Source organism: Pongo pygmaeus, chromosome 8 (genome assembly GCF_028885625.2).
Source record: "Pongo pygmaeus isolate AG05252 chromosome 8, NHGRI_mPonPyg2-v2.0_pri, whole genome shotgun sequence".
NCBI lineage: Eukaryota > Metazoa > Chordata > Mammalia > Primates > Hominidae > Pongo > Pongo pygmaeus.
In genome coordinates this window covers 67,119,124-67,145,962 of record NC_072381.2, presented here as the reverse complement: position 1 = coordinate 67,145,962, position 26,839 = coordinate 67,119,124, and the positions used below count along the sequence as shown (strand labels likewise).

The 26,839-nt window shown below is 44.7% G+C and overlaps 1 protein-coding gene across 1 annotated transcript; it reads left to right on the top strand.

Moving 5' to 3' along the window:
• The first annotated feature begins 4,176 nt into the window (after positions 1-4,176).
• Positions 4,177-25,285, top strand: VDAC2 (voltage dependent anion channel 2). Its single transcript, XM_054503641.2, has 10 exons — positions 4,177-4,924; positions 5,120-5,175; positions 6,217-6,285; positions 8,036-8,085; positions 13,082-13,234; positions 13,327-13,379; positions 14,749-14,976; positions 16,274-16,424; positions 23,653-23,710; positions 24,902-25,285. The coding sequence occupies exons 2-10, from the start codon at positions 5,145-5,147 to the stop codon at positions 24,991-24,993; spliced, it is 885 nt and encodes a 294-aa protein (XP_054359616.1). The 5' UTR covers positions 4,177-4,924; positions 5,120-5,144; the 3' UTR covers positions 24,994-25,285.
• The last annotated feature ends 1,554 nt before the right edge of the window (positions 25,286-26,839 follow it).

The window sequence follows — 26,839 nt, the reverse complement described above, 5'->3', positions numbered from 1 at the left end:
CAAACTTTAGTGCAAGTAGCTCCTCCGTCTGACTGTGCCCACGGTTCTCTGTATTTACATCTTAGAACTGTACTTGCAGGATCCGAGTGTGGTGGCTCACACTTGTGATCCAGCTACTTGGGAGGCTGAAATGGGAGGACTGCTTGAGGTCAGGAGTTCAAGACCAGCCTGGGCAACATAGCAAGACCCTGCTCCCCCCAAAAATACTGTACTTGTGACATCTTGAGCTTGTCTTTCCCATACCCCATCCTTTGTTGGGGCCAATTCTCCATGGTGTTTCTACCCATCTTACGGCAGCTTTTGTCTCAGACTATCTTTCCAAGGATGTTTACTTAGCAAACAGCCTTGGAAGACAGTATCTCTCTCTGGGGCAGAGAAAAGATTTTATTTCCTGAGCAGTATAATAATCTCCCCCCCAGGGATTGTGAACCTCGAAAATTTGAGAAATTTGAGAATTTAGAATTTAAATTTGAGAATTTAGAAAGTTTATGCCAGGTCAGGCATAGTAGCTCACGCTTATAATCCTAGAACTTTGGGAGGCCGATGTGGGTGGATCACCTGAGGTCAAGAGTTCGAGAGCAGCCTGGCCAACATGGTGAAACCCCATCTCTACTAAAAATACAGAAATCAGCCGGGTGTGATGGCAGATGCCTGTAATCCCAGCTACTTGGGAGGCTGAAGCAGGAGAATAGCTTGAACCTGGGAGACGGAGGTTGCATTGAGCTAAGACTGTGCCACTTCACTCCAGTGTGGCGGTGTGGGCGAAAAAGCAAAACTCTATCTCCTCTGTCTCAAAAAAAAACAAAAAACAAACAAAAAACCTGGCGCCGTGGCTCACGCCTGTAATCCTAGCACTTTGGGAGACTGAGGCAGGTGGATCACCTGAGGTCAGGAGTTTGAGAGCAGCCTGGCCAACACAGTAAAGCAGCCATCTCTACTAAAAATACAAAAATTAGCTAGGCGTGGTGGTGGCGCACCTGTAATCCCAGCTACTCAGGAGGCTGAGGCTGAAGAATTGCTTGAACCCAGGAGGCAGAGGTTGCAGTGAGCAGAGATTGCACCATTGCACTTCAGCCTGGGCGGCAAGAGCGAAACTCAGTCTCAAAAAGAAAAAAAAAAGAAAGTTTATTTTGCCGAGGTTGAGGACACTTAACCTTGACACAGCCTCAGGAGGTCTTGATGACATGTAACCAAGGTGGTCAGAGCACAGCTTGGTTTTATACATTTTAGGGAGACATAAGACATCCATCAACATATGTAAAATAAACATTGGTTCCGTCAAGAAAGGCGGGACAACTCGAAGTGGAGAGAGGGCTTCCAGGTCACAGGTAGGTGAGAGACAAATGGTTGCAATGAGTTTCTGATTAGCCTCTCCAAAGGAGGCAATCAGATATGCATTTATCTCAGTGAGTGGAAGGATGACTTTGAACAGAATGGGAGGCAGGTTTGCCCTAAGCATTCCCAGCTTGACTTTTCCCTTTAGCTTAATGATCTTGGGGGCCCAAGATATTTTCCTTTCACTGGATGAAGGTTGGGCAGATTTGTTAGCAGCTCCTTCTAAGTCAGGTGGTTTTGTAAGCTTAGGGTTCCTTGGCTGTGACACCAATGCATGGTGTGCACAGCATCCACCTAAGCTGCTCTGCATCATCCCCAAAGGACGCAGAGGACGGGGGAATTGAGGCAAAACACGAAGCTTACACCGCCTGCTGTGCCACAAGTAAGAGAGTCTTTTATCCTTGACCCATACGTCTCATGTCTTCTGCTAGCATCTGTGAGCCTCTGAAACTATGGCAGGCTAACTTGTTAGTTTGCAAGTAGGGTAAACTTTTGGACCCTCCCCTGTTCTTGACATCTTTACACACACTTGACTGTAAGTGCCTTGAGAGTAGGGACTGTGTCTCAGTGGACTTTGCTTACCCTGTGGATGACACAAAGTAGTTGCTTGTGGTAGGTAGTAACTACCTACTAATGCAGCTTTGGTCTAAAGGACTTTGGATGTAAGCACTCAGATTTATTTACTAAGTTCAGCTCTGGAAAAAATTGCCATTATTCCCCCGTTTAGGCACAGATCTTCTTCCCCTGGTCATTAGGTATTGTGTACATTCCTTGGGTTTGCAGAAGGTGAAGCTGCAGAGAAAGTGAAGTGCAGGGGGCTACAAATTGCTACAGATAATTCACATCGTGAATAAGCCCTGCTGCAGGTAGTGGAGGTGACTCATTTATTTAGGCTGGGTGTTTGGGGGAGGTAGGGTGCTGTGGTGCAGTTAGGATGGAAATGCCGGTCTTTGTTATTAGCCTCACAATAACATCAAACATGCCAGACCATTTCTCAGAAGAGTCAGGATGATTGCAAACCGACCTGTCTGAGCTCGAATGAAGGAATGAATGAGGGCTTCTGGTGCCTGATCTCTTAGAAGTAAATTCTGCTAACCTTTTGCAACATGAGTAAGCCCAGTCATGACCAGGCAAGACAGCTGGCTGGGCTTGCTCATAGGAGGGAAATCTTCCAGGCTGCAGCTTTCATCTGGGTTTTGAACTGTGGAAGCCCATCCTTTTCTGGTTTAGGAGGAGGGTAGAACCTTGACAGCATTTGAGCAGACATGGCTTTCAGAGCCAGAGAAAGTCCAGGGGGAAAAGGCTTTGCTCAGAGACTATGGCTGATGGCTACTAAAGATCACTTCGTTTCATCTGTCATTTTATAGATTAAAAAAACGAGGCAGGCCGAGCCTGGTGGCTCACGCCTGTAATCCCAGCACTTTGGGAGGCCGAGGCTGGCGGATCACGAGGTCAGGAGCTCGAGACCATCCTGGCTAACATGGTGAGACCCCGTCTCTACTAAAAATACAAAAAATTAGCAGGGTGTGGTGGCAGGCGCCTGTGGTCTCAGCTACTCGGGAGGCTGAGGCAGGAGAATGGCGTGAACCCGGAAGGTGGAGCTTGCAGTGAGCCGAGATTGCGCCACTGCACTCCAGCCTGGAGGACAGAGCGAGACTCCATCTCAAAAACAAAAACAAAAACAAAAAAAACCCAAAAAAACCACTGAGGTCTACCGGCGAAATTACTGAGATAGACGACTGCTTTGGGAGTTCCAACTGAACCCATTTCTATTTCATAAGACTGCTCATTTTTTCTTTTTCCTTTGGCTCTGTTAAAAGAAAAAATTACAAAGAATTTAGTTTAAACATCTTAACTGGCTTTTAGTTCCAGTTCTACAATTGGGCAACGCTTCATTCTGTAAAATGGAATGAATGTTCCAATGAGAAGAGGAAGTTGGTATTACAGACAGAAAAGAGCCGAGGAAAGCAGAAACAAAAAGTGGATTAGTTGGTAGAAAGTTACTTTTCTTGTAAAGGTTAAAGAACACGGGACTTCTTTATGCCAGCTAAAACTGACCTGTTTGGGGATTTTTGTTTTGAGACAGGGTCTTACTCCAGCGGGCAAGCCAGAGTGCAGTAGTGGCACCATCTAAGCTTACTACAGCTTCAACCTCCCGGGCTCAAGCGATCCTCCCTCCTCAGCCTCCCAAGTAGCTGGGACTACAGGCGCCAGCCACCACACCCGGCTATTTTTTTTTTTTTTTTTGGTAGAGGCAGGGTATTACTATGCCTAGGCTGGTCTGGAACTCCTGAGCTCAGGCGATCCGCCCACCTCCGCATCCAAAAGTGCTGGTATTACAGGTGTGAGCCACCGCACCCAGCCTGTTTGGGGATCTGGCTAGCATCTCTGTTTCTCTCCTGATTTCTTGGAAGGTCAGATAAAGATCCTAGCTTTGGCGTGGTAGTTTGGAACTTCAGCATGAGTAACCCTTTTGGTTTGGTCTGATGGGCCTAATGCAGGAGCTCAGTCTAAACTAACGGCCTCCTATACATTTTATCTAATAGCTCTGTCACCCTTCCTGCACACCCGGGGAACTTGGGTGCAGCATTCTAACGCCTGCTCAGCATGATTCCACATTTTCTCCAGGACCGTAATCCAGAGGAGATTGGTCCCGGAGCAGGCTTGCCTCGCCAAGCTCCGGCTCCGTGCGTGTGTGAAGCAGTGCCATGCCTGAGTGGGGAGGAGCCGCGGAAGAGAAAGCCTAAAGCGGAGTGGAAATGGTGGGGCACGCTGGGACCCGCTCACATTTGTTCAGGGAGAGGCAGTCCCAAAAAATCTCTCAGGCACACAGCCCAGCACAGCAAGGCAGTCACACCAAGATGGGAAAAGAGGGCAGAAGAGCGCGAGGGGCTGAAGGTGGCGCCCCTGCGTCCCACTCGTTCTCCCTGGGCTGGGAAAGAGAAGCGGTCCCTCAGAAGGGCAGGCTGCGCTAGCTTAGGATGGACGTGGGTAACGCTCAGCTGACTCCCCGCAGGCACCCTATGCAGGGCTTTGTTTCTGGGGGGGAACCCGCACCAGCGCGTAAGGGGAGTAGGAGAGACGTACGTGACCCCGGTGCGCAGCCGCGCCCTATCGCCCTGGCCACGCGCCGACGCCCCGCCCCGTCCGTGACGCGTTCGCGCGGGGCCTCCGCCCCATCCCCCCTCCCGGGCGGTCCCCAGCGCGCTGCCTCCGCCGTTCCCCGCCCCCTCGCCTCTGAGGCTGCCCGGATAGCTGCCTGATCCAAGGCCCAGCAGCTTCTGCCTTCCCGATCCCCACCGACGGACGGAAGCAGCCCACCTGCAGGGCCGGGGCGCTGTCGGTCCACGTGGCCTCTCTGGAGCAGGCTGGAGTTGGCAGCGGGCTGCGCTGCGAGGACAGGCGCGGCGGACAGCCCCGGGGGCAGCGGCGGGGTCCTGGCTGGGAGAGGACAGGGTTGCGGCGGGCGGAACGGTGTCTCCTTCACTTCGCCCTCCAGCCGCTGCAGCTGCAGCCCGACCGCGAGCGTGCCGAGCGGCTTCAGCAGCTAGCGGAGCGGTGGCGGCGGCCCCCCTCAGGAGACCACCAGGTACCGCCGCGCCCGCCTCACGCCGAGCCAGGGGCCTAGGCCGCGGCGGCCAAGCGGGAGGCCCGCGCCGGACTCGGGGTCGGCCCTGGCTTCCTAAGATGGCCGCGCTGCCCCGCGGCCCCTCGCCCTTCTCTGCCCGGGACCTCCCTTTGGCCTTTTGACCCCAGCTGACCGCACTTCTTGTCCCTCCCGCAGATTCCCCTCTTCCCGCGGCCTCGCCATGGCGACCCACGGACAGACTTGCGCGCGTCGTAAGTAGAGCAGGGATCGCTGCGGGATGGGGCGGCGGGGAGTCGAAGCCTGTCGACCAGAAACCCGCAGTTTGTTCCCCCCCCATCTTTCCAAGAACTTGGAAATTCGGCTGCTTTTGGTGGTCGCTCCACCGTCTGACCACCTCCTCTGCGGAGGAGGGGCTAGGCTGCTGGATTTCAAGTGGGGAACAAGGCCCGGGGAGTTGGTCTGTGGCCGCATGGACTTTCAGCTTTTGTACATATCTTTGACGTACAGAAGTAAAAAGTTATTAATTGGGGATTCCGCCTTTGGAGGATCGGATCAGTCACTTTTCTAGAGGAAGTAGCAGTCCCTCTTGTGAGAGCGCAAGGTCATTACTTGTGCTCCTAAGGGCGTGGACGTGCTTTGTGGAATGAATGAGCTGGTGTAATAAGCTCAGATTGCCTGCCCTTAAGCAGCACAGCATTGGCTGAGGACTTGAGAGTCACATTAGTAAGTTTGAGGCGCTATTTGATATTTAGTTGATGTAGACATTTGAGTGAAACACACATGGCAGTATTTTTTCCAAGTTTCAATATTTAAATTCCCAGTATTAAATTGTCTTCCCACTCCAGGATGTTGGTTTTCACCTCAGCGAAGATATTAAAGGACGTATCAGGGGAAAGGGCCTAGTCTTAGGTTTTGGTTTTATCTAATTTAGTTAAATCTGCTCATCTCAGTGAATTTTGGCAGATACATACATATCCATACACACAAATACTTGTTTGATTCTTTGTACTTGTCCAGTCCTAGGAAGTGAGGCTGTAGGTAATAGACTGTTTTTCTGTTTTGAAACGAATTTCCCAAGTTTGTATAACCATGGTTATCTATTTTAGAAATAATTCGTTGGTGGTATCTCTTTTATGGGTCGTTACAGTTTTATTGTAGCTCCTGACCGCATAAAAAACATTCCAACAAATGGGATTGCTTGAATTTTAATATCAGCAGTGGGTCATACTCTAGTTCTTGGATAGAAGATGGGAGAATAGAGACATTAACTCTGGAATGTTTTTTTCTACCAGCAATGTGTATTCCTCCATCATATGCTGACCTTGGCAAAGCTGCCAGAGATATTTTCAACAAAGGATTTGGTAAGAACCTTATTTTTAAAACGTTTTAGATGAAGAGTGAAAATGTATGTTTGGGTTGCTTAGCGAAATCAGATTAATCATTGCAAATTGTAAATATCTTGCTGCTTTAAATTTAGAGTTACTTATTTTTTTGAGACAGGGTCTCCTTCTGTTGCCCAGGCTGGATGCAGTGGCATGATCATACCTCACTGCAGCCTGGACCTCCTGGGCTCAAGCGATCATCTTTCCTCAGCCTCCCACGTCCCAAGTAGCTGGGACTACAGGCACGCTCTGTCACACCTGGCTAATTTTTTTTATTTTTCGTGGAGGTGGGGTCTCACTGTGTTACCCAGTAAACACAGTGGCCTCTCAAAGCCTGGTTGGATTACATTACAGACATGAGCCACCGTGCCCAGCCTTGTATTAATTCTTCTATTAGAAACTTAAGATACTTAGATTAAACTTCTGTGAAAATAGTTCTTTTACAGTCTACATCCCCCTCCCCCAGTTTCCCAAAATTTTTTAAAACTGTAGTTAGAGGATTTGAGCCTTTAAGAAAAAGCGGCTTGTGTTCTAATTTTTTTTCAGTTATAGCTTAGGCCTTGGTTGACTAGAGTTATGATATATTACTGTTTTGCTTTTGTGGTGACTCCTAATACTTTATCCGGAGTTAATGAGCTTTTTCAGGTGAATTTGAGTTTTCTTGAAAATTTTGTTCCATATCCTCCTCCCCTTTATTTAGATTGTTGGAAATAACCCCATTGGCATAAATGTCCTAAATGTCTGCATTATGATAAGTTGGTTTTGTTTTTGTTTCTGGGTTTTTTTTTGTTTTTTTTTTTTTTGAGACAGAGTCTTGCTCTGTTGCCCCGGCTGGAGTACAGTGGCGTGATCTTGGCTCACTGCAGCCTCTGCCTCCTGGGTTCCAGCAGTTCTCCTGCCTCAGCCTCTCTGGTAACTGGGATTACAGGCACACGCCACCATGCCCAGCTTTTTTTTTTTGTATTTTTAGTAGAGACGAGGTTTCACCATGTTGGCCAGGCTGGTTTTGAACTCCTGACCTCAAGTGATCCGCCCGCCTCGACTACTCGAAGTGCTAGGATTTCAGGCATGAGCCACCGCACCTGGCCATATCATGATAAGGTATTAGCTATTCTGAAATTTCAGTTGAATGATTTTTTAATCTGATATTTAAGTTTAAGAATAGTCTGGGGGCCAGGCGTGGTGGCTCACACCTGTAATCCCGGGACTTTGGGAGGCCGAGGCGGGCAGATCACGAGGTCAGGAGATCAACACCATCCTGGCTAACACAGTGAAACCCCATCTCTACTAAAGATAAAAAAATTAGCCGGGCGTGGTGGCACGCATCTGTAGTCCCAACTACTCGGGAGACTGAGGCAGGAGAATGGCTTGAACCTGGGAGGTGGAGGTTGCAGTGAGCCGAGATCGTGCCACTGCACTCCAGCCTGGGCGACAGAGTGAGACTCCGTCTCAAAAAAAAAAAAAAAGAATAGTTTGAAAGCATTCTTTTGTGTACCAACTACCAAAAAACTAGACAAAGCAGTATAGGGATAATTCTGCCCTTTATAAGCCAGTTTACAAAAGATGAATTTGTAAAATTTCATTTAAATATTGTATATTAACACATTTTTATCCACCTCTGAATATGTGGAATCTTTTTGTTTTTTATGTATATTTTATGTATAGTCAACAATTGCTATGTATCTTTCGTACAAAAGAATCATTTTGTTTCTTTTGCTATTTGTTGAAGGTTTTGGGTTGGTGAAACTGGATGTGAAAACAAAGTCTTGCAGTGGCGTGGTGAGTGTTACTGTTGAATAAGTTCTATTGAACCTTTATAATTTTTCAACTTGTAAAATGGTCGTAACTGAAAGATGTCTACCGGTTTTGTCTTAAAGAGGAGGCAGAAGTTAACTTTTTTTTAAGAGATTTGCGTGTAACCTGATTTATTTTGGCCTTGAATGTGATTTCTGATTTTCATGTGGTCTTTCGTCATATTATGTATGCACAAGGAACTTAGGAAAGACCAGTCAGGTGGTACTCTTTACTCAGTAAGATTACACATTTGAAGGCAGGGAACCCATTATTAGACTTTTTTGTAACCCTTTGTCAACAATGCTCGTCAAAGTTATGGGCATAAAAATATCAGGACCTCATTAATTTGAGTGTACTAATCATTTATATAATGTCCATTTTCTAGCAGTTTTCCCTGGAGAAGATTTCCACATGTATTTTGTGAGTTTAGGGAGTCCTGATCTGAATTTTTTTTTTTTTTTTTGAGACGGAGTCTCACTCTGTCACTTAGACTGGAGTGCGGTGGTGTGATCATGGCTCACTGCAACCTCTGCCTTCTGAGTTCAGGTGATTCTCCTGCCTCAGCCTCTCTAGTAGCTGGAATTACAGTTGCCTGCCACCACGCCTGACTGATTTTTGTATTTTTAGTAGAGTTGGGGTTTCACCATGTTGGCCAGGCTGGTCTCCAACTCCTGACCTCAGGTGATCCACCCACCTCAGCCTCCCAAAGTGCTGGGATTACAGGTGTGAGTCACCATGCCCAGCCAAGAATATTTTTTAAAGAGGTTAATATTTTGGTATTTGGGTGTCTTGATAGTTCAATGAACTGTTACAAAGGGGATAAACTAAAATTTAACTTTTTTCAAGACAGGGTCTCACTCTGTTGCCTAGGCTGGAGTGCGGTGAGTGCAGTGGCACAATCTCAGCTCACTGCAGCCACGACCTCTTGGGCTCAAGCAATCTTCACACCTCAGCCTCCCAAGCATCTGGGAGTACAGGTCCTATCCATCATGCCCGAGTACTTTTTGTAGTTTTTCTAGAGATGACGTTTTGCCATGTTGCCCAGGCTAGTCTTGAACTCCTGAGCTCAAGTGATCCACCCACCTTGGCCTCCCAAAGTGCTGGGATTACAGATGTGAGCCACCATGCCCAGCTAGTAAAATTTAACTTTGTGCAATTTTTTTTACTCTAAAAATTTTTGTTTTGAGATTATTTTGGGGGTGGGTATAAATGTGTGCATATTAGAATCCTGTAGGTTATTTTGATAAATGTATACCTATATATAGAGAGAGAGAGACTTTTTTTTTTTTTGAGATGGAGTCTTGCACTGTCACCCAGGCTGGAGTGCAGTGGCATGATCTCAGCTCACTGCAGGCTCCACCTCCCAGGTTCATGCCTTTGTCCTGCCTCAGCCTCCTGAGTAGCTGGAACTACAGACACTGGCCACCACGCCCAGCTAATTTTTTTGTATTTTTAGTAGAGGTGGGGTTTCACCGTGTTAGCCAGGATGGTCTCGATCTCCTGACCTTGTGATCTGCCTGCCTCGGGCTCCCAAAGTACTGGGATTACAGGCGTAAGCCACCGTGCTCGGTCTATATAGACATTTTTGATGTAGTGCATGTAAGTGATATTTATTTAATCGTATTGTAGTTTCTTTTTTTTTTTTTTCCCCCTCTGAGACGCAGTCTTGCTGGAGTGCAGTGGCGTGATCTCAGCTCACTGCAACCTCTACCTCCCAGGTTCAAGCGATTCTCTGGCCTCAGCCTCCCAAGTAGCTGGGATTACAGGCGCTTGCCACCATGCCCCGCTAATTTTTGTATTTTTAGTAGAAACAGGGTTTTGCCATGTTGGCCAGCCTGGTCTCAAACTCCTGACCTCAAGTGATCCCAAAGTGTTGGGATTACAGGCATGAGCCACAGCGCTAGGCCTGTAGTTGTTTAAAAGCCTAGGCCTGTTGGATTTCTGGGGTTTTACATTGATCATATCTGTCGCTTGGTTTTTTTGGTCTGAAAGGAAGCCTAGGTGTTTAGTTATGATTGGATGACTTATTTGGCCAAGTTAACAGGTTACAGAGCAGTGGTTTAGTGTGTTTTTTAATGTTCCCATTGTTAGTCTATTGAGGCCCCTAGTGTATTTGTTGAAACACAAAAGGCCTTCTAAAAAAGATTCAGTCCTTGTGTTTAAAAAGCTTACTTTCTAGTTGGAGAGACAAAATAAACTGAGAATACTGAGATAATTAATATCAAATGCTAGATCATTTGATAAACCAAATCTTTGTTGGAAAGGAATAGATTATTGTGTATAGGGTTAGGGAAAGTTTTATGGAAGTAGGTTTAAGAGCATGAAGGATATGTAGGAGCTGGATTAGATATAGCATGTTTTTATTCAAATTTAATACATGTAACTCAACAACCATGGTATTGATCCTATAGTATGTCTCTGGCCCCAGATAAGTCCCATTAATACCTGGCTCTGTTTTCTTACCCGAACAGCAAAGCTACTGAAGCCACCCCAGAATGTAGAAGCCAAAATTTCTGGTGGTAGAGTAAAGGGTATGAGCTGTAATCTGGCCCAACTCTGGTCCCATAGGGTGGTGTTGGCTTTGTTTCTTGAGGCTTCCTTGGCATGTGTATATAGGCTGGCTCTTGATCTATGGGCTGATGGATGGCCGTAGGTGGGGCCCCAAGAGTCATTAATGTCATTCAGGATTAAATATAGCTACTCACACATTCCCCATTCATACTATCTGCTAGAAAAACCTGTTCCATATATATTGTTTTAATAATGCTTTCCTTTTCTGTGGAGCATATGAAAACGTACAAACTTTCACAGTGTCAGTTCAATTTAATCATCCGGATGTAGGCTTTGTTTTATTATAGTTGCAGAAACAGACCCAAAAAAGTTAAGTGAGGCTGGTCACAGTGGCTCATTCCTGTAATCCCAGCGCTTTGGGAGGCCAAGGCAGGAGGATCCCTTGAGCCCAGGAGTTCTGAGACTAACCTGGGCAACATAGTGAGACCCCGTCTCTACAAAAAAATTTAAAAATTAGCTGTGCTTGTTGGTGGGTACCTGAAGTCCCAGCTACTTGGGAGGCTGAGATAGCAGGATCGCTTGAGCCCAGGAGTTTGAGGCTGCAGTGAGCTATGACTGTGGCACTGTACTTCAACCTGGGCGACAGAGTGAGACCCTGTCTCCAAAAAACAATGCAAAAAGTCGTGTCCTGCTCAGTGTGATGCATTTAGTAAATGACACGAAGAACCGGACATCAGAACTCCCAATTTTTATATCTAGTGTTCTTTCCTAACGTGATCCAGTGCTTTTTTTTAAATTGGAGATGGAGTCTCACTCACTCCATCACCCAAGCTAGAGTGCAGTGGTGCCATCTTGGCTCACTGCAACCCCAGGCTCTCGGGTTCAAGTGATTCTCCTGCCTCAGACTCCTGAGTAGCTGGGATTATAGAAATGCACCACCATGCCCGGCTAATTTTTTTATGTTTAGTTGAGACGGGGTTTCACCATGTTGGCTAGGCTGGTCTCAAACTCCCTCCCTCAAGTGATCGGCCCACCTTGGCCTCCTGAAGTGCTGGGATTACAGGTGTGACCCACCACGCCCAGCCAGTCCAGTTCTTTTTAGTATAGGTATTGAGGGCTATGCTTTGACTTGAAATTCCTGTTAATGAAAGGATCTAATTTAGGAGAGTGATATAAGACCTAAGGATTTGTCTCTAACAGCAGAGCAATAGTTATACAATGTTCTATTTTCTGAGAGAAGGATGACTGGCCTTTCCTCCTATTGATACAGTTTTTGATATTTCTCACTCTGCAGATATCACAATTTCTGGCTGTAGTCTCTTTATTATTTTCACATCAGCTGTCTTCCTTAGGCTTGGCGTGGTGATGCTTGTGATCCCAGCTACTCAGGAGGCTGAGGTATGTGGATCACTTGAGCCTGGGAGGTTGAGGCTGCAGTCAGCTGTGGTGACACCATTGTGTTCCAGCTTGGGTGACAGAGGCAAGATGCTGTCTCAAAAAAAAAAAAAAAAATTCAGATAAGCGCTCCGTATTTTTTCTTTTTCAGTTCGTGTGCAACCAGGGATTGGCACATTATTATTTTTAGACAGGGTCTCACTGTGTCACCCATGCTGAGTGCAATGGTGGGATTATGGCTCACTGCAGCCTGGACCTCCCAGGCTCAAGCAGTCTCCCACTTCGGCCTCCTGAGTAGCTGGGACTACAGGTGCACACCACCACGCTGAGCTGGTTTCTTAATTTTTGTAGAGACATGGCTTGCTATGTTGCCCAGACTGGTCTCTAAGTGCTGGGATCACAGGCATGAGCCACCACACTCAGTCCCCCATTAATTTTTGAATCCCAAATAAAATCACCTTAGCAAAACCTTCCTTAAAAGATGTACAGTTAGCCTGGTGCGGTGGCTCACGTTTGTAATCCCAGCACTTTGGGAGGCCGAGGTGGGTGGATCACCTGAGGTCAGGAGTTGGAGACCAGCCTGACCAACATGGTGAAACCCCATCTGTACTAAAAATACAAAAATCAGCTGGGTGTGGTGGCGGGCACCTGTAATCCCAGCTACTTGGAAGGCTGAGGCAGGAGAATCACTTGAACCTGGAAGGCGGAGGTTGCAGTAAGCCAAGATCACGCCACTGCACTCCAGCCTGTCAATAGAGCGGGACTCTGTTTCAAAAAAAAAGGTGTACAGTTTGTTCACTTGAGAATTCACTACAGGTTAACTTGTGATTGATTGGAAATGTCAGGTGTGTATGTAAAGTGGCAGTCAGTTGCTCAAAGGCTTATTTGAGCAAGATATGCTTAGAGAGTAGCACAGTGCAGAGGGATACGAGTGTTCAGGAAGCTAGAAAAAGGAGGATTCATGAATTTACCAAATGTTTCAGCGGGTTTTTGTGTGTGTGTGTGTGTGTGTGTAAGGCAGTGATGAATTCTAGGCTTATGAGAATGTTCATGAAGTTACTGATTGTCTTGTTAGGAATTTTCAACGTCTGGTTCATCTAATACAGACACTGGTAAAGTTACTGGGACCTTGGAGACCAAATACAAGTGGTGTGAGTATGGTCTGACTTTCACAGAAAAGTGGAACACTGATAACACTCTGGGAACAGAAATCGCAATTGAAGACCAGGTAACATTTTGAAAATTTTAGTATTAATTTTATTAATTTATTTTTGTATTTCAAAAAAAGAGAGAAAACAAATTACTTTTCTTTCAAAATAGATTTGTCAAGGTTTGAAACTGACATTTGATACTACCTTCTCACCAAACACAGGGTAAGCATAGACATTTTTATCTATATTACATTTAAAAGTATTTCTCTTTTGTATATTTAGAAAAGGTGTACATTTACTGTTTGATAGCTTATTAAGCTACCTTGTGGTGAAATCTCTGTATCTGCTTTTATTTATTTATTTGAGATGGAGTCTTCGCTGTGTCACCCAGGCTGGAGTGCAGTGGCATCATCTTGGCTCACTGCAGTCTCAGCCTCCCGGGTTCAAGCGATTCTTCTGCCTCAGCCTCCCTGAGTAGCTCGGACTACAGGTGCGTGCCACCACGCCCAGCTAATTTTTGTATTTTTAGTAGAGGCGGGGTTTCACCATGTTGTGGCCAGGCTGTCCTGGAACTCCTGACCTCAGGTGATCTGCCCGCCTTGGCCTCCCAAAGTGGTGGGATTACAGGCATAAGCCACTGTGCCCAGCCTTTTTTTTTCTTTTTTTCATATTTATTTTATTTTATTTTATTTTTATCTGGGACAGAGTCTTACTCTGTCACCCAGGCTGGAGTGCAGTGGCGCAATCTCAGCTCAATGCAACTTCCGCCTCCCGGGTTTAAGTGATTCTCCTGCCTCAGCCTCCTGAGTAGCTGGGATTACAGGCATGTGCCACCACGCCCACCTAATTTTTGTATTTTTGGTAGAGACGGGGTTTTACCATGTTGATCAGGCAGGTGTTGAACTCCTGACCTTGTGATCTGCCTACTGTGGCCTCCCAAAGTGCTGGGATTACAGGTGTGAGCCACCGCTCCCAGCCTGTTTATTTATTCTCTGTCACCCAGGCTGGAGTGCAATGGTGCGATCTTGGCTCACTGCAACCTCTGCTTCCTGGGTTCAAGCGATTCTTCTGCCTCAGCCTCCTGAGTAGCTGGGATTACAGGCGTGTGTCACCATGCCTGGCTAATTTTTTTTGTATTTTTAGTAGAGACGGGGTTTCACCATGCTGGCCAGGCTGGTCTTGAACTCCTGACCTCAAGTGATCCACCCACCTCAGCCTCCCAAAGTGCTGAGACTACAGGCGGGAGCCACCGTGCCTGGCCTATATCTGCTTTTAGAATACTATGGTTGCTATCATTGGCTTGCCTTCAAATATTTGCCTCTTCGTTGTTGCACTAACTTGGGCAATTAATGTGTTTCTAACAGGCTTTTGTGACTGATTGTTCTGCAAAGCAGTCGTCCTAGATGGCTGTCCAGTTGCCTCATGTGTCCTTGTCTTGTGGTTGATTGAGCTGACTTTTTTACTCCCTCTTATTGTATTGCTGGTTTTTACTCCCTGGTCATACTGCAGTTCATTTAAGTCTGTTTTGTGCTCTCTTGTGCAGAAGTGTGTGTAAATTTTTCCCAGTGACATCAGTTTGTTCTTTTTCCAGAAAGAAAAGTGGTAAAATCAAGTCTTCTTACAAGAGGGAGTGTATAAACCTTGGTTGTGATGTTGACTTTGATTTTGCTGGACCTGCAATCCATGGTTCAGCTGTCTTTGGTTATGAGGGCTGGCTTGCTGGGTACCAGATGACCTTTGACAGTGCCAAATCAAAGCTGACAAGGAATAACTTTGCAGTGGGCTACAGGACTGGGGACTTCCAGCTACACACTAATGTGTAAGTATTTCTTTCATAGGATACTGTGATGTAGGCCTTCAGAGGATGATTTTGATGTCTGTCATCTCTTATTGATCTGGGTGCACCCTGAAGGATTTCTCATAACATTTAAAAACAAAATCATTCTTGGTCATTTCTAGGGTGCCCCTTGAAAGCTTATAGTGGAAGAATGTTAGTCTGACCTTTGGTGCTGAGAGAGTAAATGTTCATTTTATATGTGGGTTTAATGCACTTTGTATTTTTACAAGAGGCATTAGATATTGGCAGACTGCTACCAGTGCATTCATTTTACTTAATTATTTTGGTGTGTGAGATGCTGACTTGATAGGATTGCCTAAAATGTATGGTGTTTTGTTGTTGGGTTTTTTTTTCTTTTTCTTTTTTTCTTTCTTTTTTTGTTTTGGTTCAGACAAAGTCTTGCTCTGTTGCAATCTCGGCTCACTGCAACATCCGCCTCCCGGGTTCAAACAATTCTCCTGCCTCAACCTCCCAAGTAGCTGGGACTACAGGCGTGTGCCACCATGCCTGGCTAATTTTTGTATTTTTGGTAGAGACGGTGTTTCACCATGCTGGCAAGGCTGGTCTGGAACTCCTGACCTCGTGATCTGCCTGCCTGCCAAAGTGCTGGGATTACAGGCGTGAGCCACTGTGCCCGGCTGTTGTTGTTGTTTTTTTGTTTGTTTGTTTTTTTAAAATTATTTTTGTAGAGATGGGGCCTTGCTATGTTGCCCAGGCTTGTCTCAAACTCCTGGCCTCAAGCGATCCTCCCGCCTCAGCCTTCCAAAGTGTTGGGATTATAGGCGTGAGCCACTGCATCCAGCCGGGTGTTTTTACCTAGCCCAAACTAGGTAGATACATGGAAAGTACTTAAAATGTTTTTCTTTCCATTGTAAGAATTCATTGGTAAATAACAGAAGCACAAAGAAGAAAACCTACATTTCTTATAATCATGCCAGCTAGGTATATAATCTTTGTTAATGTTGTGGTTCACCTTTTTATATGTGTGTTTATATATACGTATATATAAAATACATAACCAAAAGGCTGTTGGAGAACCTCTTTCATGTTTAATACAGTGTGGTAATTCCACTGAATGGATTCTGTGGTTCATTTTACCAATTCCTGTATGGGTATGGGTTGGGGAAAAAAACCTGTTAAAACTTGAAAGTTTTCAGTGAAACACTAAAGAGCCACTTGAGCTGTGGTTTTTATTTAAATGTAATGCTACAGATCAGCCTGTGCCTTAGACATCATTACATTGTCTATTCTAGATCTACTAATTTAAAATATCTTACAGCAATGATGGGACAGAATTTGGAGGATCAATTTATCAGAAAGTTTGTGAAGATCTTGACACTTCAGTAAACCTTGCTTGGACATCAGGTACCAACTGCACTCGTTTTGGCATTGCAGCTAAATATCAGTTGGATCCCACTGCTTCCATTTCTGTGAGTACTTTTGTGGACTTAGAATGGGGGTTTTGGTTGTGGGAATGAGTCTTTGGGTATACTGAATTATGTTGAAAATTTGAACTGATTTCACACAGTCCCCAGTTTACAGATAGATTAGTTTTAGATTTTGAAATGCTGCTTTTTTGATGGATACAGTGTTAGACGTTTTATTTCCAGGCCAGGCCGGTGGAGTTTGTTTAACCTCAAAAGCTGCCGAGTTAATGTTGATAATAACCTTGAGCCATAGGCCTGTCTACGCCCAAGTATAGCTGGTGTTTTGGTCCCTGAGTGGTTCTTACCATGTCAGAAATAATAGTGCTTTAATCTCTTTTTTTAAGGCTCTGTGTTGTCCAGGCTGGACTGCAGTGGCACAATCACGACTCCCTGCAACCTTGACATCCTGGGTTCAACCTCAGCCTCCTACTATTCCCAACTAATTTTTTGATGTTTTTTTGTAGAGATGGGATCTCCATATGTTGCCCATCCTAGGCTCAAGCTATCATCCCGTCTCAGCCTCCCAAAGGAGGCTGTTGGGATTATAGGCATGAGCCACTGTACCTGGCTAGTATTGTAATCATCACTTTGTCTTTTTTTTTTTTTTTGAGATGGAGTCTCTGTCACCCGGGCTGGGGTGCAGTAGTGCGATCTTGGCTCACTGCAACCTCCGCCTCCTGGGTTCAAGCAGTTCTTCTGCCTCAGCCTCCCGAGTGGCTGAGATTACAGGTGCCCGCTACCACACCTGGCTAATTTTTTTTGTATTTTTTAGTAAAGACGGGATTTGTTGGCCAGACTGGTCTCAAACTCCTGACCTCAAGTGATCCACCCGCCTCAGCCTCTCAAAGTGATGGGATTACAGGCATGAGTCACCACGGCTGGCCACCTTCTCCATTTCTAATTGCACGACAGCAATAAAAACCTCAAGATTCATACAGCACACTTCTGTTACTTGCATTGATGTTCTGGGATGTCTGTGGCATTTTAACAGATTTAATGTCAGTGGAAGAAGCTTTTCTCAGCTACTAGGAGTTCATAGTTAAAATGGGAAGGCAGCTTGGGACCCCTTTGTCATTTAGTGACTCCTGGGAATTAGTTTAGAAACGTACCTAGCCTTTCCCACTTCAGTAATGTTAGCTGCCACTCCAATTCAGCAGTACCCAGAAGCATTGCTTAATGCTCCTTGTGATATTAGGAAGTATATATTTGGTTCTCCTTCCCTCTCCTGGCATAGAACTCCTAAAAAATCCTTGGAATCCCCAAAGTATTAAGTATCTTTGTGTATGCTAATGAGTTGACTGGTGGCTGGCCACCTTTAGGTAGCTTGGGGAGGAGGGGGGAGGGGGGCGGGCTAGTTAGTGGAGAGACCGAGGTGTGATTAGAGGGGGTGGGGAGAGGGGCTGTAGGTTAAGTTGTTCACCAATGGCTAGTGGTTTAATCAGTCATGCCTGTATAATGAAGCCTCATGAAAACCCACAAGGACAGAGGTCAGTGAGCTGGGTAGCTGAGGTTACTGGAAGGTGGCATGCCTGTAGAGGGCATCGAAGCTGTGTCCTTTCCTATGTTTTGCACTATACGTCTCTTCATCTGTATCCTTTGTAATATCCTTTATTAAAACTGGTAAATGTAAATAAAGTGTTTCTTGAGTTCTGTGACCTGCTCTAGGAGATTAATTGAACCCAAGGAGGGGCTTGTGGGAACCTCTATTTAGAGCTGCCAGGTCAGAAGCAGAGTTAAAACAACCTAGGACTTGCAGTTGGCATCTGAAGTGGGAGGAGGGCAGTCTTGTGGGACTAAGCCCTTAACCTGTGGCATCTGATGTCTCCAGGTGGAATTAGAGGACATTTAGCCAGTGTCTGCTGCAGAAATCATTGCTTGCTTGGTGTGTGGGGAAAGCTCTCACACATGTGGTCACAGAAGCATTCTGTGTTGTGAGAGAATAGTAGGAGAAACTGAGTTGGCTTTTTTCTGTATCCTCAGAATTGATGTCAGGATTGGGATTTGCTAGAGTGGCTCTAGCTAGAGTGGCTCATCGAAGCATGGTTTAGGAAGAAAAAGGATAAATGGATGGGAAATGAGGAACTTTTGACTCCTGGGTGGTCAGATGGTCACCCCTGCTATGGAGCCACAACTGTGCTGTGCTCAGGTACTTAAAAATTACCAGTGGAATTCAAAGATAGATCCAACTGAAGGGAGTTGGTTCACTGGGTGCATAAGGAAACGCAAACAATAAGAAACAAAATATACAATCCCTTGATTATTGTTACTTGTAATAGCTAAAATCAAAGTGAAAGAGTGCTGGATTGTACCTTGATGCTAGACCAAGCTCAGATTTCGTTTGGTTTAAGCCTTGGCCACCAGCCTCAAAGCCACCTTGCAAGGGTAAAAAGTACCCCTAAGACCTGTATTTGCTGTATTTTGCCCAGTTTGGAGAAATTTAAAAAGTCAGAAGTCAGAGATTACATTGAGAAATGTGATCTGAAATTGCCTGGGGCAGTAGTCAGGCTTATTAATCAAGATAAAGGCTGACAAATGGGGAAGGGTAGATTTATTTTGGGAAGGCAAAGCAAATATTTCTAATTTTCATTGATCTGTAACAAAACTGATTTTTTCGTACCATGCTCATACTGCCATATGGTAATATTGTTGGCAGATTAAACTCCCTTGTGTAAATAAGTCTTGTAATACTGATTGATGATTATATGTATTGTGAAATTGAGTTGAAGCCTCCTCAGGATGTAATACCTATGGAAAGTGACTGGCCTGAGGAGGAACTGGATCTCACTGTGAGCTGATTTCTGTCCTGAATAGTTCTGCACAAGGTACAAATAACAGTAGATCAAGGGGAAAAAAAGCTGGTACAAGAAGATAAAGAAGTTTCTAATGGCTTCTGTCAACCTAAAGGAAGAAACTAAGGCACAAAATACAATTTTAAAGAATTTATTTGCACCATAATGAGGACAGCTGCCCAGCAGACTGAGATCCAAGTGGATTTGAGCTCCATTTGGCTCTTGTTACAAACAGGTTTTTAAAGGCCAAAAATTCGAGACAGGATGTGGGCTGATACAAAGTTGGCAGGAATTCTCTTTGGTTTACAGAAATAACATTGATTAGTGATTGTCTATACATTGTTCTTTGTATCACAGATTCCAGGAACATGAAGATAATGGGTGAGGGTCACATTGTGCAACTTGCAGTACCACTTTAGATATTTGCGAGCCAGCCTGGAAACTACAAGGAAGGAAAAAAAGAACAAAATGTTTTTAAACAATTTCCCCTGGGCATGGGGGTGTGTGTCCTGTGACTAAAGTCTTGTTCTCATGTCTCTCTGGGCCTGATAAATTTTGCATACCTCACATTCCTCATACTGCTGAGCTCTTTTTTTTTTCTCTTCATAGGACCAATTAGGGTTTTTTATGTTCGTTTTTTTTTTTTTGAGACGGAGTCATCCAGGCTGGAGTGCAGTGGTGTGATCTCGGCTCACTGCAACCTCCACCTCCTGGGTTCAAGCCATTCTCGTGCCTCAGCCTCTTGAGTAGCTGGGATTATAGGTGCCCACTACCACACTCGGCTAATTTTTGTATTTTTAGTAGAGATGAGGTTTTGCCATGTTGGCCAGGCTGGTCTCAAACTCCTGACCTCTGGTGATCCGCCCGCCTCAGCTTCCCAAAGTGCTGAGATTACAGGCATGAGCCACCGCTCCCAGCCTAGTTGTTTCTTTAAACCATCCCTATCCCACAGTAGCTTCTCCAGATGGTAGGCATATTTGTGTTTGTACTCTTGTAGATATGTCTATTATATAAATGCAACAGGTGTAAACATCCTTGACAGATATATGGACCGTTTTGCTGTAAGGGATCCCTGTTTGAAACCAGGGGGTGGCCTATGATACTATGGTGTATATATTTTGGTTTTTGTCCAGTTCCTGGCTCACAGCTTCTATAACCCTTGTAATTTCCCAAGTGACTAGAGCAGTAAGAGTGTCTTTTGTTGAGATATTTGGCCATTTGTCCTTGGTTCCTGAAACAGGTCCAGAGCATAAAAGTGAAAGACAGTCTTTTGTGGGTTGTTTTTTTTGTTTGTTTGTTTTTTCTTTTGATGAAATCTCACTGTCATCCAGGCTGGATGGAGTGCAGTGGCACCATCTCTGCTCACTGCAACCTCAACCTCCGCCTCGCGGGTTCAAGCAGTTCTCATGCCTCAGTCTACTTAGTAGCTGGGATTAGCCTGACTAATTTTTGTATTTTTAGTAGAAATGAGGTTTCACCATGTTGGCCAGGTGGGTCTCCAACCCCTGACCTCAGGTGATCCACCTGCCTTGGCTCCCAAAGTGCTGGGGTAACAGGAACAAGCCACTGTGCCCTGGGCTATTTTGTTAAACAGGCCCCTTTCAACCAAATCTGAACTTATGTTAATGAGGTGATTTTTGGATAGTCCCTAGATGACCACATGATAGGGGGTGCTGGTTGCTAGGGAACAAACCTTCTGCCTTGGGGAGGGCATAGTAGCTAAAGGTTGAGCCAGTGGCCAGTGATTTAATTAATCGTGCCTTTGTAATGAAGTCTCTGTAAAAACCCAAAGGACTGAGTCCAGGGGGCCTTCAGGAAGGTAAACAATAATACATTCATGTCATGGGAGGGTGGGGCACCCCAGCTCTACAGGGATGGAAGCTCCTGTGCTTGGGACCCTTCAAGACCTCACCTATAAAGGAAAAGATACATAAGTATCTTTTCATCTGTATGTTAATTTATATCCTTTAAAATATTCTATATAACTGGTAAATGTAAGTGTTTCCCTGAGTTCTGTGTGCCATTCTAGGAAATTACTTGAACCCCAGGGGGTTGTGGGAACCCTGACTTATAACCAGTCTGTAAGAAGCAGAGGCAAAACAACCTGGAGCTTTCAACTGGCATTGAAAATGAGGGCGGGGCAGTTTTAAGAAACTGAGCCCTGAACCTGTGTGATCCGATGCTATCTCTCCAGGTAGATAGTATCAGAATTGAATTAGAGAACATCTAGCTGGAGTCCGCTGCAGAATTGTTTGCTTGATGTGTGGGAAATTCTCCCTAGGCCTTATGAGAGTATAGAGGCAGAAACTGAGTTTATTTTTTCTACTCCTTATCACAGTTTCATGGTTTAACTCCTACTGTTAAATAATAGGAATTTTTTTTTTTTTTTTTTTTGGAGACAGAGTCTCACTTTGTTACCCTGGCTGGAGTGCAGTGGTGCGATCTCTGCTGTGCTCACTGCAACCTCTGCCACCTGGATTCAAGCGATTCTCCTGCCTTAGTCCCCCGAGTAGCTGAGATTACAGGCGCCTGCCACCGTGCCTGGCTAATTTTTGTAGTTTTAGTAGAGACGGGGTTTCACCATCTTGGCCAGGCTGGTCTTGAACTCCTGACCTTGTGATCCTCCCAAAGTGCTGGGATTACAGGCATGAGCCACCAAGCCCGGTCAATAATGGGAATTTCTTTCTTTCTTTTTTTTTTTTTTTGAGGCGGAGTCTTGCTCTGTGGCCCAGGCTGGAGTGCAGTGGTGTGATCTCCACTCACTGCAACCTCTGCCTCCCGGGTTCACGCCATTCTCCTGCCTTAGCCTCCCGAGTAGCTGGGACTATAGGTGTCCACCACCACGCCTGGCTAATTTTTTGTATTTTTAGTAGAGACGGGGTTTCACCATGTTAGCCAGGATGGTCTTGATCTCCTGACCTTGTGATCCGCCCGCCTCGGCCTCCCAGAGTGCTGGGATTACAGGCGTGACCCACTGCGCCCGGCCAATAATAGGAATGTCTATCCAGCTGTCTGAGGCTCTTATTTGTAAGGCACAAGATGGTCATTAGTGAGGTATTTTTCTTCTTTCTTTCTTTTTTTTTTTTTTTTTTAGCTTTGTTGCCTAGGCTGGAGTTCACTGGTGCAATCACAGCTCACTGTACCCTCAGCCACCTGGGCTCAAGAGATCCTTCCATCTCATCCCCACTTCCCCGGTAGTTGGGTAGGTGTGCACCATCATACCAAGCTAGAAAAATTTTGTACAGACAGGGGTCTCACTGTGTTGCCCAGGCTGTTGTTGAATTCCTGGGCTCAAGTGATCCTCCCGCCTTGGCGTCCCAAAGTGCAGGGATTACTGGTGTCAGCCACTGCACCGGGCCTGTTTTTTTCTTCAGATGGTCATTGGTAGCTCATGAATATTTGGCTGTAGTGCCAAGTGAATACAGGTGTTTTGGATGTGGTTTGTGTCTGTATAGTTACATCATTTCTTTCTCTGGATTGGGCTCTTTGGATGTTACACATTATAAGGGTATAGACATCGAATCATTTGGAGATCTGTTTTGGTCACATAGGCTGTTTGTTACTTTTATATTGTAGCCTTCAGAATGCTGAAAGCAAAGCAAAGTTGCGTGTCTAGGCAACCTAGGCCCTGGAAATGAAGGCAGGTGTTTCCGGCCTCTGGTGTGGCTTCATAATGTTAGGAGTGGTAGAGAATGGAGCTAGAAAGAAACTACTCTTTACTATGTCTTACTCTTCAGGATTCATTCCAGCCGTTGAAGTCGGTAACTAAGTCCTAAAATGTTAGGATTGTGCAAGGAAGGCAGGGGCCTGGATTGGTACATGATACCTCACTGGGACCTCCTCCCAAGCACAGTGGTTACATACAGCCAGAACTCAGCGGCACCGACATTCATGAGTGGTGTAAGAACGTGAGGATAAAAGATTGTTTGTTCTGATTCTTCAGAGGAATTACTTGTCGTTTGGAGATTTTTTTTTTTTTTTTAACATTGATGGTTTTGATTCTTTAGGAAGAGTCCTGAAAGTAGTAATGTGTGTAACTAAGTCATGAATTTAAACTTTATACCCTGCGCTTTAAGGCTGCTGTGTGTCACCTCTAGTGAGCCTGACTTGTACCACATTTTGGTCTGGTTTGTTGTGCTAGACTAGAATTAACAAAGACGATTTTTATGAGAGTGCTTAGGCTCTTGTGCAGTACGGACAGTTTGGGGTCTTTGGATACATTCCAGTGGCTATCAGGAGTATTGTGTCCTACTGAGAATTTGATTTTTGAGTTGAATGGATACGAATTAAATAGTACCTGGTTTGTTTGGCTTAATACATAATATTGAATTTTATTGTCTCACGTGAATAAAACTGAACACTTCATGACCACATGATGGGGAAACATGTAGGGGCTTTGTCTCTATTGAAATATTTTTCTTACAGTTGTTTTTGTATTTTAGGCAAAAGTCAACAACTCTAGCTTAATTGGAGTAGGCTATACTCAGACTCTGAGGCCTGGTAAGTATTCTTGATAAAGTAGGATTGTTTTGATAGTATTAAAATTTAGTTTTCATTCTTCAGCTTATTTTTCAGACCTTTCAAGCACACAGAAGAGTTGAAAGAAGAGTACAATAAATACATGTTTACCTTTTGCCACAATTTTTTATTTCTCTTTTTTTTTTTTTTTTGGCTGGGCCATTTGGTCATGACACTTCTCTTCAGAATAAGGCCCGTCTCTCCTTTTCTGCATAACCATAATACTATCATACCTAAGAAAGTTAGTGATTCCTTATTATTTAATACCCACTTCCTATCAGTTTCCTCACTTGTATCTGAAATGTTTTGTAGTAATTTTTATTTTGTTGATCAAAGTTCACTCATTGCTTTGGTTCTGTCTATAGTCTTGTTGACTTTATGTAATATTTTGAAGCGTGCTGTGTCTAGAACAGCGCTTCTCCAACTTCAGGGTGCACATAACTCATCTTGGAGTCTGCTTAAAGTACTGGAGACTTTTCCCCCTTCAGATAGGGATTTTCCTCCCCAAAGTTTATTTTGGTGATTTTGAAACCCAAAGGAAAGTTGGAAGAATGGTACAATGAACATCATATGCCCTTACCCTTCATTGACCAATTATTAACAATTTATTAACAATTATTAACATTTACTACATTTATGTCTCTGAAACTTCACATACTTTTTTAAAAAAATGTATGTTTTGCAGACATACAGACATGGCATCCCCTAGCATGTGTATCCTAAGAGTAAGACATTTTTCTTTATAAGCACAATAGCATTGTCGCATCTAAGAAAACTAACATTAATGTAGTACCAAATACATATTCAGATTTACCCCCGTTCCCAAATGTGTCTTTATTGTAGGTTTTCCTTTCTAGGATCTAATTATGATTATGTCTCTAGTCTCTTTTCATCGGGATAGTATACTCAACATTATAGGATATTCTAGAACACTTTGAACTTGTTATTAAAACATTTCTCTGTGACTTGGTGCCTTACCTAGCTAGAATGGTAACCCAGTTCTGGTGCCTCAGATACTTCCAAGCGCCCTCTGGTGGCCAGCACTAGTAGGTCAGCTGACAGGCTGAGGAAGTGACAGGCAGGCTCTGGGGATGACTGTGAAAGAAGGCCCAGACTGAGTGAAGTGCCAGGTACATCACGGTTTTTTGTTTTTGTGTTTTTTTGTCTTAATAGGTGTGAAGCTTACACTCTCTGCTCTGGTAGACGGGAAGAGCATTAATGCTGGAGGCCACAAGCTTGGGCTCGCCCTGGAGTTGGAGGCTTAATCCAGCTGAAAGAAACCTTTGGGAATGGATATCAGAAGATTTGGCCTTAATATATTTCCATTGTGACCAGCAGCAGGCTTTTTTTCCCCCAAGAAGATGATCAAAACAAAGGATGATCTCAACAAGAGCTGTATTTTAAGTATTTAGACAGTTCCTTGTTAGCTGGTTTCTAGTCGAATTGGTTATCTAGTTACCAATGCTGCAGTCCTGCAGTCACCTATACATTATTTAAATGTATTTAACTGTTAAATGTGCTACCCACCAATAATGAAATAGACCTTTATGAAAACTGTGCAGTTGTGTGCATGTTTGTTTTTATGTTCTTTTAGAAAACATTGACTATTACCATTGAGTGAGATGGATCAGTGGATGTTAAGATGAGGTTACAAATTTTGTTAAGTTCAGCCATTATTACTTTTGGTATCCCAGAACATGACAAATTATGAATAAAACAAGTATACATAATTAATGGCTCCAAGTATTTGCAGAGTTCCACGTTTGCCAGCTAGGGTCAAATCCCCGTGGTAGCTAGCCAGTACTTATTTTTCCAGTGAGTATTTTTCTGTTTACCTAAATCTGTGCCACAGAATCTTCTGTGTCCCTAGAATAATTCCACGAGCTTTTTAAGACTACAATAAGAGGATACATGCTTTTACACTCTTCAGTTTGTAAGTCTGTGCAGAATTGCCCTGCATCATTGAAAGGAAAAAGAGAAGGTGCTGAAAAGTTACACAAACACACCATACCCCTGTGAGCTACTGCTAGGAACATAAAGTAGGCCCTGGTTTGGTGAGATGGTGTTAGGTGTACAGAAGAGGAGTAAGGTGTAGACAGTGAGGGTAACCTGAGGGACTGTGAGAGGTCATTACTCATTTCCTTCTAGGCAGACACACTGAAAGGTGGGTATAGGTAGGAAACCTGAGGCAACCCCTTTAGGCTGTGTGGCATTGGCCTTCATCTGGGCATGAATGAGACATTAATAGGTGGTTCTGGTTGGAAAAGTAGGAAAGAGCACGTTTTCTGATAGGAGAAGATAATTGGAAGGATATGATTAAAGGTTAGAGATGATTTGTTCAACAAATCTGTAATAGTAGACCTGAAGAATGGTAGAGCCTGAGTGATAAGAAACGGGTAAGAAAATGGAAGGGCTCATTACCCAAGAAATGATACATGCTACAAACTTCCAGGTTGAGAAGAAGCTGGTGAGAGACCAGAGCTCAAGCAAGCTCTCCACACAGGAGGGTTGGGGGCATGAAGACCCCTCTGGTCCCGCTATTCCTAGGGGACTGGCTTGAATGGCCCCTGTGAATCATGGTTCTCTGAAAGGCCCTCTCCAGACAGACATGACTTAAGTGACAGAAGGTTAGAATTTGAGCCAGCTTGAGTCAGGTAAGAGGAACAACAGATGAAAAGATGTGCATGCAGGCTAGGTCTGAAAGCAACTCTTGCAGTGTGAAGTAGACCCGCAGGTAACTAATCACTTGGTGGTCCTCTAAAGAGAAAAACCCTAGTCATGGGGACTGCTGCCCCGTAGCTAATGGGTGGCCCTTTATTGGGCAGTGGCTACAGTAAGTTGGACTGAGGTGTGGCACAAGTGAGTTAACTTTCGTCAAGGATTTGCTTAGAGTAAATTGAACCTATTCACCCACGTGCATCCTAATATGCTTTTATGAGTTAGAAAAGGGTAGGTTTCCAGCCATGGTCTTGCGTAGTGTCCAAAATGCAAAGTTTGTCCCAGGAGCTGTGAGCACATGTGGCTTTTTTTTTTTTTTTTGAGATGAGTCTTGCTCCGTTGCTCAGGCTGGAGTGCAGTGGTGCAGTCTCGGCTCACTGCAACCTCTGTCTC